Source organism: Peromyscus leucopus, chromosome 22 (assembly GCF_004664715.2).
Source record: "Peromyscus leucopus breed LL Stock chromosome 22, UCI_PerLeu_2.1, whole genome shotgun sequence".
Taxonomy (NCBI): Eukaryota; Metazoa; Chordata; class Mammalia; order Rodentia; family Cricetidae; genus Peromyscus; species Peromyscus leucopus.
Window position 1 is genome coordinate 35,263,494 of NC_051081.1, and position 11,851 is coordinate 35,275,344.

Here is an 11,851-nt window from a genome sequence, read left to right on the forward strand (position 1 = left end):
GCTCTTAACCACGGAGCCGCCAGCCAGTCCAGCCCTGTGTTGATAGGTAGAATTTCTAGTTTAGGTTGAGGCACACGCCCCTGGGGTCCCTCTAGAGCGTGACTTGAACAAACCACCAAGGTTCCAACCCGGTGCGGCATGTGCGCGCATTTGCTTTTAAAATGCACACCAGATTCTCGAGCAACAGCTTCAGCAGATGAAAGCAACTTACCAGCTCAACCAAGAGAAGTTAGAGTACAACTTCCAAGTGCTGAAGAAGAGGGATGAGGAGAGCACTGTGATCAAATCCCAGCAGAAGAGGAAGCTGAACCGGTGAGTGAGTGAGTGAGCGAGCGTGCGAGCGCGGGAGCGTGGGAGCAGATAGAACACGAGGGAGGGAGCGCGGCTTCTGTGCTGTCCCCGGGGATGGGTAAGTACTTCTTTCTCCTGCAGGGGTAGAAAAAAGTCAGGTGGGTGAGGGGGGGGCACCTTCGTCCCACCCGCTTTTGCTACCCCCCCCCCCCCACCACGCTTTCCTCCTGTCAATCAGCCTGCACGACGTCCTCAACAACCTGAGGGCAAAATACGCCAAGCAGATAAAGCAGTTCCAGGAGGAGAACCAGACCCTGGCCTCCGACTACAAACGGCTCGTGGGGCAGTTCAAGGAGCTACAGAGAACCATGAGGTGTGTGTGTGTGGGGGGGGGGGTGTCCTGGAGTGGGGGCCATGGCAGGCCGGGGAGTTGGCAGGGGCGCGGGAGCAGCGATCCCATTAGACTTGAGATGATCACCAGTTCATCTGGAGCCAGCCCAGGCATCTGAAGACTCCCTCATGCTGTCCGTTCCTCTGTCCCTTGCATTTCTCGTTGGGACAGCTGCATTTCAGGCCACGCAGGGTCCTGGCGCTGGGGATTTGAAATTCTTGCTCAGGTTCTTGTCCTGTGGACAGGTGTGGGCAGGGGGCCAGGACCCAGGCCTCTGGGGTCAGCTGTGGCTGTGCTCAGGGGACCCCTCCTTTCACAGACACTTCGCCGTTATTGACGCGGAGAAGTTCCGGGAGATTTGGCTGATGAATGAAGAAGAGGCGAAGGCGCTGGCGCAAAGAGCCTTCAACGTGGACAGCATCATCAGTGCCCAGCACCTGGGGCTGCCCTGGCAGATGCCCGACTACTGGTTCCTGAAGAACGTGGGGCCAATTTCCCTGCAGCAGCGGAAGTCGGTCACACAGATACTGGAAGAGCTGCTGCTGCAGACAGGTGACTAGGAACGGCCGCGGAGGCTGAGGGGCCCCCTGAGAACACAGGCTAATGCGCCCATCTGACCCCGGGAAAGCAGGAGGGATGCTCGGTAGCCAGCTAGTGAGAGGGTCCAGCGGGTAAAGGAGCTTGCCGCTCAGCTTGACATCTTGAGTTCACACCCTAGAACCCACATCTTAGAAGGAGAGGACCAACTCGCAGAGTTGATCTCTGACCTCCACACATGTGTGCCTCCACATACAATAAATAAAAGCACATACTTCCTTTCATTTTTGTTTGTTTGTGGTGCCCAGCACCTCACACATGTTAGGCATGCTCCGAAGTCACTGTGTTCTATCCACAGCCCTTACTTTATTTTCTATACCAGTGGAGATTATCTGGTTGTAGTAAAAATTCCCCTTTTCTGGGGCTGGAGAGATGGCTCAGAGGTTAAGAGCGCTGACTGCTCTTCCAGAGGTCCTGAGTTCAATTCCCAGCAACCACATGGTGGCTCACAACCATCTGTAATGAGATCTGGTGCCCTCTCCTGTATACATAATAAATAAATAAATCTTTAAAAAAAAAATTTTCCTTTTCTCCACATGGTACCATGTTGACTCTGTGCCTGAATTCACTCAAATAGCCCTCTGATCATCACAAGCTTGTTGCTGAGTGAATAGCCCTGTTCATTTGTCTTTTTGTTTTCTCTGTTGGAAAATTGTTGGGACAGATCCCTACAACTACCTTTGCTGGGTTAGCGGGCAAATGCCTTTGCTGTCTTGTTGGAAATCACTACAGAGATGTTTTCAAGTCCATAGTCTCAACATGTATGCTATCTGAGACTCAGAATCATGCATTTTTTTTTTCCTTTTGAGAGAGTCTCATGTGGCCCAAGCTGGCCTCAAACTCTGTGTAGCCAAGGCTGGCCTTGAACTCCTGATGTTCTTGCCTCTCCCTTGCAAGTTCTAGGATTACAGGCATGTGCCAGATCATAGAAATTACCTTACCCTTTGAATAACCAGTAAGTCTTAGGTGATTTGTCATTTTTTAAAAATATTAATTTATAGTTAGGCATGGTGGCACATGCCTTTAATCCCAACACTCAGGAGGCAAAGGCAGGTAGATCTCTGTGAGTTTGAGGCCAGCCTTGTTGCATGAATTCTAAATGGTCTTATAATAAAAGCCCAGAGCCAGATATTGGAGTAAATGCTGAAAGATCAGAGGAGACAAGCCACAGCTGCTTCTCACCTCACCAACCCCTCAGCCAATCCTGTCTCCACAAATCCTCAAACTGAATGCCCCTGAGTCCTCAGCCGAAAGGGCTCCCTAATTCCTTTCTCCTCACACCTTATATACCTTTCTCTGCCCAGCCATTTCACTTCCTATCTCAACCTTCCTACTGCTGGGATTAATGGCATGTGTGCTTCCCAAATACTGGGGTGTGTGCCACCACTGCCTGACTCTGTTTCTCTCCTAGACTGGGTCAATCTCATGTAGCCAGTGTGGCCTTGAACTCCCAGAGATCCAGACAGATCTCTGCCTCCCGAGTGTTAGGGTTAAAGGTGTGTGTGCTACCACGGCCTGACCTCTATGTTTAACTCTGTGGCTGGCCCTGTCCTCTGATCTTCAGGCAAGCTTTATTTCTTAGATGACAAGTATCACCACACAGCCCGGTCTACATAGTGAGTTCTAGGACAGCAAGGGCTATTACACCCTATCTTGAAAAAGCAAAATAATAATAATAATAATAATAATAATAATAATAATAATATAGTGTGTGTGTGTGTGTGTGTGTGTGTGTGTGTGTGAGAGAGAGAGAGAGAGAGAGAGAGAGAGAGAGAGATCTCCACAGCACATATGTGGATCGGAGGACAAGTTGCCGGAATTGGTTCTCTCCATCCATCATGTGGGTCCCAGGGATCAATCTTTGGTTCTCAGGCTTGGGGCGAGCGCCTGTGCTCACTGAACCATCTCACCAGCCGATATACCATTATTTTATTTCCTATTTTCTGATTAAGAATTAATAGGGTAACAATGGGGTAAAGCATTTTTATTTTTTAAATTGTAGTTTCTCTCTCTCTCTCTCTCTCTCTCTCTCTCTCTCTCTCTCTCTCTCTCTCTCTCTCTCTCTCGATGTGTCTTTCTTGTTTTTTTCCCCTTGAATTACAAAAAATGATGTGAGTGTATGCTACATGTGTATGCCTTAGGAAGCCAGAAGGTGGCGCTGGATCTCCTCGAGCTGGAGTTCCAGGTGATTGTAGACTAATATTGTGGGTGCTGGGAACTGAACTTGGGTCCTGTACAAGAGCACTAAGCGCTCTTAACCTCCGGATCATCTCTCCAGCCCTTTTCTTCCCATTTTAAGAGAAGTTTTGGCTCCTGCTGTCAGCTGTCAGTTCTTGGTTGACAGGGTTTCTCTGTGAGGCCGCCATTTTCTTTGAATCGACTGCTCCCGATCTCTGTGGGTTTCGAAATCATGTAACTTGCCTCCAGGGCTGTCTCCAAATGGCAAATAAATAGGTTCAAACTCTCATCTCACTTCTTGGCTCCTGATGGGACTCTAAGCATGAAGCCCCCAGGCAGGTGCAGTTTGGGGAAATACATCATTCTGGGCTGGCCGTCCCGATTCTCTAGTCAGACTCTGATCCATCCCTAATTTTAGTCCTCACACTGTAGGATTTTTCCAGCACTCAGATGTGATTGGCCACAGAGAAGCAGTAAGAGGCCCATTTGGTCAGGGAAAGCCTCCTGTCTGCTTCTCAAAGTCCACAAGGCCAAGACGCCACCCTCTCCCCTCCTTCCTTTCTTGACCCACTTGCAGAAGATGATGATATGTCAGAAGACGAGGCTTACATGGACCTGCCCCAGCAAGTCTCAGCAAAAACTACCAAAAGGATCTTGATGCTCCTGTGTGACGAGTCGGTAAGGCCTCCGAGCCCGGGGGGCCTGGAGCCAGGAGTGGCGGGCCTGCCCAGAGAGGGGCCCGGGGAGCAGACTTGAAAGGCCGTGCTTTGAGAGGCCTAGTGGGCAATGGCTGTTCCCACAGCGGGCCAGCGGCTGGTTGACAATAACGTTTTCCCCTTCCACTAATCCACCTGCCAGGTCTGCCACTCCTGTGGCTGCACCAACAGTGGCCTTTCTCCAGCTCTGTCAGGTCTAAAATGTTTGCGCTGTGTTGGCAACAAGGATTGGACGTGGAGTAAGGGCATGTTGGGGCTGGCTCAGCCGGAGCTAAGTCGTTGCAACATCTCGTGGGTGTTTCCTAGATGAGGTGGTAGCTCAGCCTCAGTGGCCCCCCCCGGGGCAGTCAGGGCAGTTTTCTTTGGCGTCGCTGAAGCCACTCCAGCTGCAGGAGTCAGCTGGCAGGTCCCTTCTGTCATATGCAGCTGGAGAGCATGACCTCCTCAGCTCAGTGTGGCACTTGGCTTCTCCCTACCCCTCCCCATCTGTGTTACAGGCCGTGTGTTCCAACGTGGCTCGCTCTTCCTCCACACCGGGTTCTTCTTTTCAGTGTTTGCTTCCGGGTTCTGTAGCGATTTGGAGGGAAATGGGGGAGGCGGGCACTGAGGATGAGTCCTGTTTGAAGCGCTCTGGAGACTCGGGTGTTTGTCCAGTGGCTTGGGGGTGAGGTGGAAGGCAGTCTCAACCCAAGACGGGAACTGAGTTTGTCCTTGCCTCCTGAGACTGGCTTAGGCGTCCCCAGAGGGCCTTCCCTGAGGACCCCACTGCCCAAAGGCTCGCGGTTAGAGGTTCTGCTCTGTGGCATTGTCCCCGGAGGGTCACACTGCGGATGGCTGCAGATCCTATGCCTTGTTCCTGAAACCTGGCTCTGACGGCGGGACCCCATCTTCCTTTCCTCCTCAGGGTTTCCTCATAGAGAGCAAACTGCTGAGCCTGCTCCTCCCCCTGGAGAAGAGTGAATGCTATCTGCTGAGGTTGGACGCCATCTTCTCTGTGAGTGCCACTGGGCGGAGAGGACGTGGGGTGGGGGTCAGAACCTGTTTTCTCAGTTTTTCCTCAACCCCGAGACTGCACCGGAGTCCTCCAGGCCTTTCTGGGCTCACTATCACTGCCTTCCTTCAGCTTCAGTTTGGCTTTGGTGTCATGGTGTGTGGACCCCCCTCCCCCGTTGGGGGTCATGTGTGGACCCCCCTCCCCCGTTGGGGTCATGATGTGTGGACCCCCCTCCCCTGTTGGGGTCATGATGTGTGGACCCCCTCTCCCCTTGGGGTCATGATGTGTGGACCCCCCTCCCCTCTTGGGGTCATGGTGTGTGGACCCCCCTCCCCCTTGGGGGTCATGGTGTGTGGGCCCCCCTCCCCCCTTGGGGGTCATGGTGTGTGGGCCCCCCTCCCCCCTTGGGGGTCATGGTGTGTGGACCCCCCTCTCCTCTTGGGGTCATGATGTGTGGACCCCCCTCCCCCGTTGGGGTCATGATGTGTGGAGCCCCTCCCCCCTTGGGGTCATGATGTGTGGACCCCCCTTCCCCCTTGGGGTCATGATGTGTGGACCCCCCTCCCCCCTTGGGGTCATGGTGTGTGGACCCCCCTCCCCCCTTGGGGTCATGATGTGTGGACCCCCCTTCCCCCTTGGGGTCATGATGTGTGGAGCCCCCTCCTGACTCTGGGCTTTGCTCCAGTGTTCCGATGGTTCCAGTTCACTCCATCTTCCAGCTCTCACCCTGGACCTTCTATCTGGGCTCCAGGGATGCTGAGGGGAGCCGCTGACTCTGGTTCAGAGGAGCTGAGGGCCTGTGAGCACCCCGAGTTCACGGCCTGTTTGGTGAGGCCTCTGGGCGGCCATCTTTGTTCTCTCCTCAGGCCCTGGGAATTGAAAGTGAGGAGGACCTGTACAAGCTGGTGAACTTCTTCCTTCAATACCGAGCGCACCGATTATCCTCTGCTCAGGTTGGACAGGGTGCCGCTGAGGGGGGCGAGCGCGTCATTCCTCCAGAGGCTTGGCTTCCCCACGGGGTCCTGGCTGTCTTTTCACTCTGGCCCTGTGTTCCGACGAGGCACATCCCTCCCTCACGTCGTCTTCTCTTGTAGCTATTTGGGGGATAAGGCAGGGTGGGCATGGGGTCTGCGGGGAGTTGGGGGTGTCTATGCCAGGAAATGGCTAATAGCATTGGTTTAACTATTGCTTTTTCTTTTTGCAAAGGGCAGAGTGACTGGGTGTGTGTGTGTGGGGGGGGGAATGGGATGTTGCTCTAATTGAGGCCCAAGGCCTCTCTTCCTGGGCTTTCTTCAAAACCACTGTGAAGTCTGAATGCATCACACTCTATCTATCTGATCCATCACACTCTCCTACGAAGCAGGGCTCATTTGTAGCACCGTGAATATTACATTGTAAATAATTTCAGTATGAGCTGCAAAGAGCAACTATCTATTCTGGAGAGTCACGTTAAAAGTTACAGGCTTTTAATTTAAAAATGTTTTTAGTGGTGGAGCGCCAGGTTGAGTTTCCTGACAGCCTTCAGAAAGAGAGCCCTTCCCCAAGGAAGGGCTGGGGAATGTGGCTTCTTTGGAAGGTACTTGCCTAGCATGCAGGAAGCCCTGGGTTTGATCCGTAGCACTACATCCACCGTACATGGCGATGCAGGCCTGTTATCTCGGTACGTGGAGGAGGAGGCGGGGGGTGGGACAGTCTCATTGTCCAGCTCAGGCTGTCCTCAAACTCTTAGTCTTCCTCCGTCACCATCTTAAGTCTGGGATGACACGTGAGCATCACCACACCTGGACCAGGACAGGCAACTTTTAACACGCGATCGGCTTTCCTTGTAAGGAGGGCCGCACAAGCGAGGACTGCCCAGCTTCTTTCTGCCTGTCGGGTTAGCAGCAGAGCTCGACGTCTGCGAGCACATAACCGACGCTCTGCGTGCTGGCGCACTCAAGACCTGCTGGGAGTGTAATGCCTGTCACCTTCCTGAGGACGGTTTGACAGCGTCAAACCATATCCTTCACAAATCTCCTAGGATTTTGTTCTATAGATAGAGCTTAATACAGCTGACTTTCTTTCTTTTCATCCTTTTTTTTTTTTCTTAAGACAAGGTCTTATGTAGCCCAGGCTGGTCTCAAACTCTGTGTAGCAGAGGATGACCTTGAACTTAAAATTCTCCTCCCTCTACCTTTCAAGTGGTGAGATAAAGGCACACCCCTGGATACGCTGCTTAATGCAGTTGAAACGATATGCATATTATAGTTTTCTAAAAATAATTTATTGCATGTGCTTTTGTGTTTTGCTTGTATGTCTCTGTGAAAGTGTCAGATCTCCTGAAACTGGAGTTACAGGCAGTTATGGAGCTGCCCTGTGGGAATTGAATCCCAGTTTTCTGGAAGAGCAGCCAGTGTTCTTAACCACTGAGCCATCTCTCCAGCCCCTATATTATAGTTTTTTTTTTTTTTAAATTGCAGCATTATTTGAAACAGAAGACTTTCATGCTTAAGGAGTGTATTTAATAACTTATGGTGCACTCACACAATGGGACACTACTCAACTACAAAACAAAGACCAAGGAAGTTCTTTTATGATTATATGAAAAATCCATAAGGTTGGTTGGTCTGTGAAAAAAAGCAAAGTACAGAACATGTACAAAGATTTATATTAAGACAGCAAGGAGGGGGCTGGAGAGGTGGCTCAGAGGTTAAGAGCACTGGCTGTTCTTCCAGAGGTCCTGAGTTCAATTCCCAGCAACCACATGGTGGCTCACAACCATCTGTAGTGAGATCTGGCGCCCTCTTCTGGCCTGCAGTCATACATGCTGTATACATAATAAATAAATAAATCTTAAAAAAAAAAAAAAGACAGCAAGGAAGCCAGAACTATGGCTGGGTAGGTAGAGGCACATTGCCACCAAGCCCAGCAGCCGAGTTTCTGGGACCTGCGTGGCGAATGAAGACAGCAGACTCCCACAAGTTGTCCTCTGATCTCCACCCACGTGCCCCTCCCCCACAAATAAATAAATGTAATTAAAAACAGGGAAAGTTATGTACAGGTTTGGTCAGAGACACGCTGTGTTTTTTTTTTTTTTTTTTTTTTTTTTTTTTTTTTTTTTTTTTTTTTTTTGCTGAGTGCAGTGGTGTGCACTTGGAATCCTCAGCTGAGGCAGGGGGATCATGAGTTTGAGACCAGCCTGAGCTCTATAGCAAGATGGTATCTCAAAAATAGCTTTTATTCCCCACCTCACCCCACCCCAGGGGACCCACTTGCTGCATAGGAAGCTTGCTAACACTGGTTTGCCTGTGGAAAGGTAAACTGAATGAACTGGGATTGGGAGACAGTAAAGAGAAAGACTATTTAAATTTAAAAGTTATACCGGAGTCGATTCTGTGTTATGAGTCAAGGGTATGTATAGCATTGGATCACATGACTATCAATACAGTAAACACCCGGGACCTGGATTCAGAGACAGAGTACAGCGCTCATTTCAGGGCCCCGTGTACCCCCTTTACTCACCTGCCTGCCTTCTGTCTTAATGTAAGTTTTTTTGGAAGCTTGCTTTGGTTTCTTCTCCTGTTTATCACGCCGTGTTTGGGAATCACCAGTGCCCAGCCAACCATGTCCCCCTCTCTCCAGCACAGCACCCCCATTCCGCCAACCATGTCCCCCTCTCTCCAGCACAGCACCCCCATTCTGCCAACCATGTCCCCCTCTCTCCAGCACAGCACCTCCATTCAAACTAACACAGCGCGCACAAGCCTCATGTCCCAGCTGGAGCGTTTGAGCATGATGTCCCAGGTGGACAGGAGGAGCATGGTGTCCAAATCGGAGCTGGAGCCCACAGAGCAGGGGATCCACGGAGGCGACAACGAGAGCCTCGTGGGCAGGATGTTGAGAGAGAAGGAAGACCAGTCTTCCCCCAGGCTCATCCACCCCAACGATGTTCTCAAGATTCTGGAGGCCTTTGTCATGGGGTTGAAGAAACCCAAGTATGCGGCGGTGGTGGGGTGGTGATGGAGGACTTGCCTGAGACCCAGGGACTGGGAGGCTGGGAGGCAATCAGTGGCGAGTTAGTGGAAAAGGGGCAGTGAATACGCACATGCACATATGCACACACACGCACACGCGTGGGCGCGCCCACACACAATTTTTTTTTTTTTTTAACATCAGCAAGTATATGACTGACTTCCGGTACCATCTGGTTTTGACTTTCAGGGACACTCGGCCAGTCCTGAGAGTGAAGAAGGAAGTTCGAGATAACTCCAAGGACACCGAGTACTGGGAATCCCTGGCCAATGTTATCCCTTTCTCCAAGCAGAGCCTCTGGGATGCGCTGTACAAGGCCTTGGAGAAATATTAGTCAGTATCAGAGCCTGGAAGGGCTGGGAGCCGGGTGGTCTGTGGGGACAATTCTGTCGGGAGCCATAGTTGTGTCTCCCATGCTCACATGGTTTGAGGTGGCAGGTGGCGGCACCTCTAGTCCCCGTCTCCTTGTCTGTCCCTGCTAGCCTGGGAGAAAGGAGAATGTCCAGTTCTTCCTCTACTTGGAGGCAGAGCAGAAGCACCCAGGGCCTGGCTTCGAATCCGTAGAGAATGGAAGACCGAGCTGGCCTCTGTCTGACCTGCTTCCTCTGCCCCACCCCCAGCCTCGTGCTGACCGACAGGGCCAAGATGCTGATGGAGAATGACTCCCTGGAGCAGCAGAACGCCGAGATGCAGTCTCTGCTGCAGCAGTATCTCCAGGCCAAGGTGAGTGGCAGGATGGTGGGGCCGGAGCAAGATCGGGAACCACACCCCAGGAGGAGACAGTTGCCAGCAAGTCCTGTCGAGGCCAGAAAGCCTGTAACTCTGTCCCTTTGATGTCACGGTGCCACTCTTGTGACTGCTCTTTCGATTTTTAATTTTGTTTTAATTTTTTGATGCCATGTGTCAGGTAGCCTGGGCTGGCCTCAAACTCCATATGTAGCCAAGGATGACCCTGCAGTTCCAATATCCTGCTTTCATCTTGGGGAGTTGGGATTACAGGCACGAGGCACCACACCCTGTGTGTGTGTGCAGTACAGGGGATCAAGCCTGGGGCTCTCGTGAATGTTCGGCAGGCGCTCTACAAACTGAGCTACATCTGCTCCCCTCCCCTTCTCTCAGCTTGCACGTTGTAGTTCAGGCTTGCCTTGAACTCATGACAATTCGTCTATCTCAGCCAGCCTCCCAATCATAGACCCATTCTTAATTTCTCTCTCTCCCTCTCTCTCCCTCTCTCTCCCTCTCTCTCCCTCTCTCTCCTTCTCCCTCTCTCTCTCTCCCCCTCTCTCTCCCTCTCTCTCTCTCTCTCTCTCTCTCTCTCTCTCTCTCTCTGTGTGTGTGTGTACATACCATGGTACACATGTGGAGATCAGAGGACAGCGTTGGGGAGTCAATTTTCTCCTTCCACCATGTGGGTCCCAGGGATAGGACTAGGAAGTCAGGCTTGGCAGGAAGAGCCTTTCCTGCTGAGCCATCTCACTGACTCGGGATAATCTCTCTACATAGCCCTGGCTGTCCTGGAACTCACTCTGTAGACCAGGCTGGCCTCAAACTCACAGAGATCCACCTACCTCTGCTTCCCAAGTGCTGGGATCAAAGGCGTGCGCCACCATGCCCGGCCATAATTACTCCTTTTTAAAGAACAGTACCAAGTCCAGAAGTAGCTTCCAGGTCCCAGAACCGCCCCAGGGGTTGTATAGTCCTAACAACCTGCCAGGGAGCTGGACAGAAACTGTCCTCCCCGGTTCAAAAAGAGAAGCAAGCCTGGAGATTTGGTGAAGCTCCCAAGAGCACTGAGTTTCTCCCCCTCTGCCGGACCAGCTTCCTAGGCTATGACGGCGGGTCTCCGTGAGTGGGGAGCAGATTCTGTGCTGCTGGGGTGTCCCCCTCCGGTGACAACTATAACTCCGTTCCCACGGACTGGCCAGGGGAGGAAGGGGGAGTCCTGTGACCTGGCTGCACACACCCTGCGGCTGTGGAGTGACACTCTCAGGGTGGTGCTGAGTCCCAGGCCAAGAGGGCCATGGCAGTCTCCAGTCCCTTGTCCAAGTGTAGGGGATGTATGGCTCCAACCTGGTCTCAGGCCCCAGGCCACACCTGGAAGGTGGGTGGGGGGAGTCTTGGCATCATGATGGCTTCTTGGCCCATGCCAGGACTTAAGACATTTGGAGACAAATGCCCCCCCCCCCCATTTCCATGGATGTTTCTGCGTACAAGAAGATGGAGATGAGGGGGAGGATAGACTGAGGAAACAACAGAGAGGGGAGAAGGGAGGGGAGAGTTTTAAGGGGATGGGCGGGAAAGAAGTCACTCCCTGATGGCAAGCAGGAAGCCCTGGCACCCTCCAGACCGGAGGCCTCTCTGCTTTGGAGAAGCAATGTTTACAGGGGTGGGACTGTGGGAGAGAGCCAGCATCTGCCCGTGAGCCGCCCCAGAAAGCCAGAAAATGACCTCCACCCTCTAATTTCCAGGTAAACACTGAACTGCAGATTCCTCCAACCCAAAGCTTCCGGATGCCCGCAAAATAGAGATGAGGCTGCAAGCCTGCTGTCTAGAGTTCCCCACCTGTCGCCCGAGAGCCTGGGCCCACCCTGGGTTTTCCGAGCTGTTGTATCTGCCTGCCAAAATAAGGCAGCCACGGTCCCCACAGTTCTAATAAAGTCTTTGAAAGCTTTG

General features: G+C 52.2%; 1 protein-coding gene across 1 annotated transcript in view; it reads left to right on the plus strand.

Moving 5' to 3' along the window:
• Positions 1 to 11,851, plus strand: part of Drc1 (dynein regulatory complex subunit 1) — a 42,579-nt gene extending 30,728 nt beyond the window's left edge. The window contains exons 8-17 of the mRNA XM_028874320.2: positions 173 to 312; positions 530 to 664; positions 1,002 to 1,234; positions 4,035 to 4,135; positions 5,078 to 5,167; positions 6,034 to 6,120; positions 8,873 to 9,141; positions 9,368 to 9,511; positions 9,799 to 9,901; positions 11,647 to 11,851. Coding sequence (XP_028730153.1) covers positions 173 to 312; positions 530 to 664; positions 1,002 to 1,234; positions 4,035 to 4,135; positions 5,078 to 5,167; positions 6,034 to 6,120; positions 8,873 to 9,141; positions 9,368 to 9,511; positions 9,799 to 9,901; positions 11,647 to 11,703 — 1,359 coding nt within the window. The 3' untranslated portion in view covers positions 11,704 to 11,851. The remainder of the gene's footprint in view (positions 1 to 172; positions 313 to 529; positions 665 to 1,001; positions 1,235 to 4,034; positions 4,136 to 5,077; positions 5,168 to 6,033; positions 6,121 to 8,872; positions 9,142 to 9,367; positions 9,512 to 9,798; positions 9,902 to 11,646) is intronic.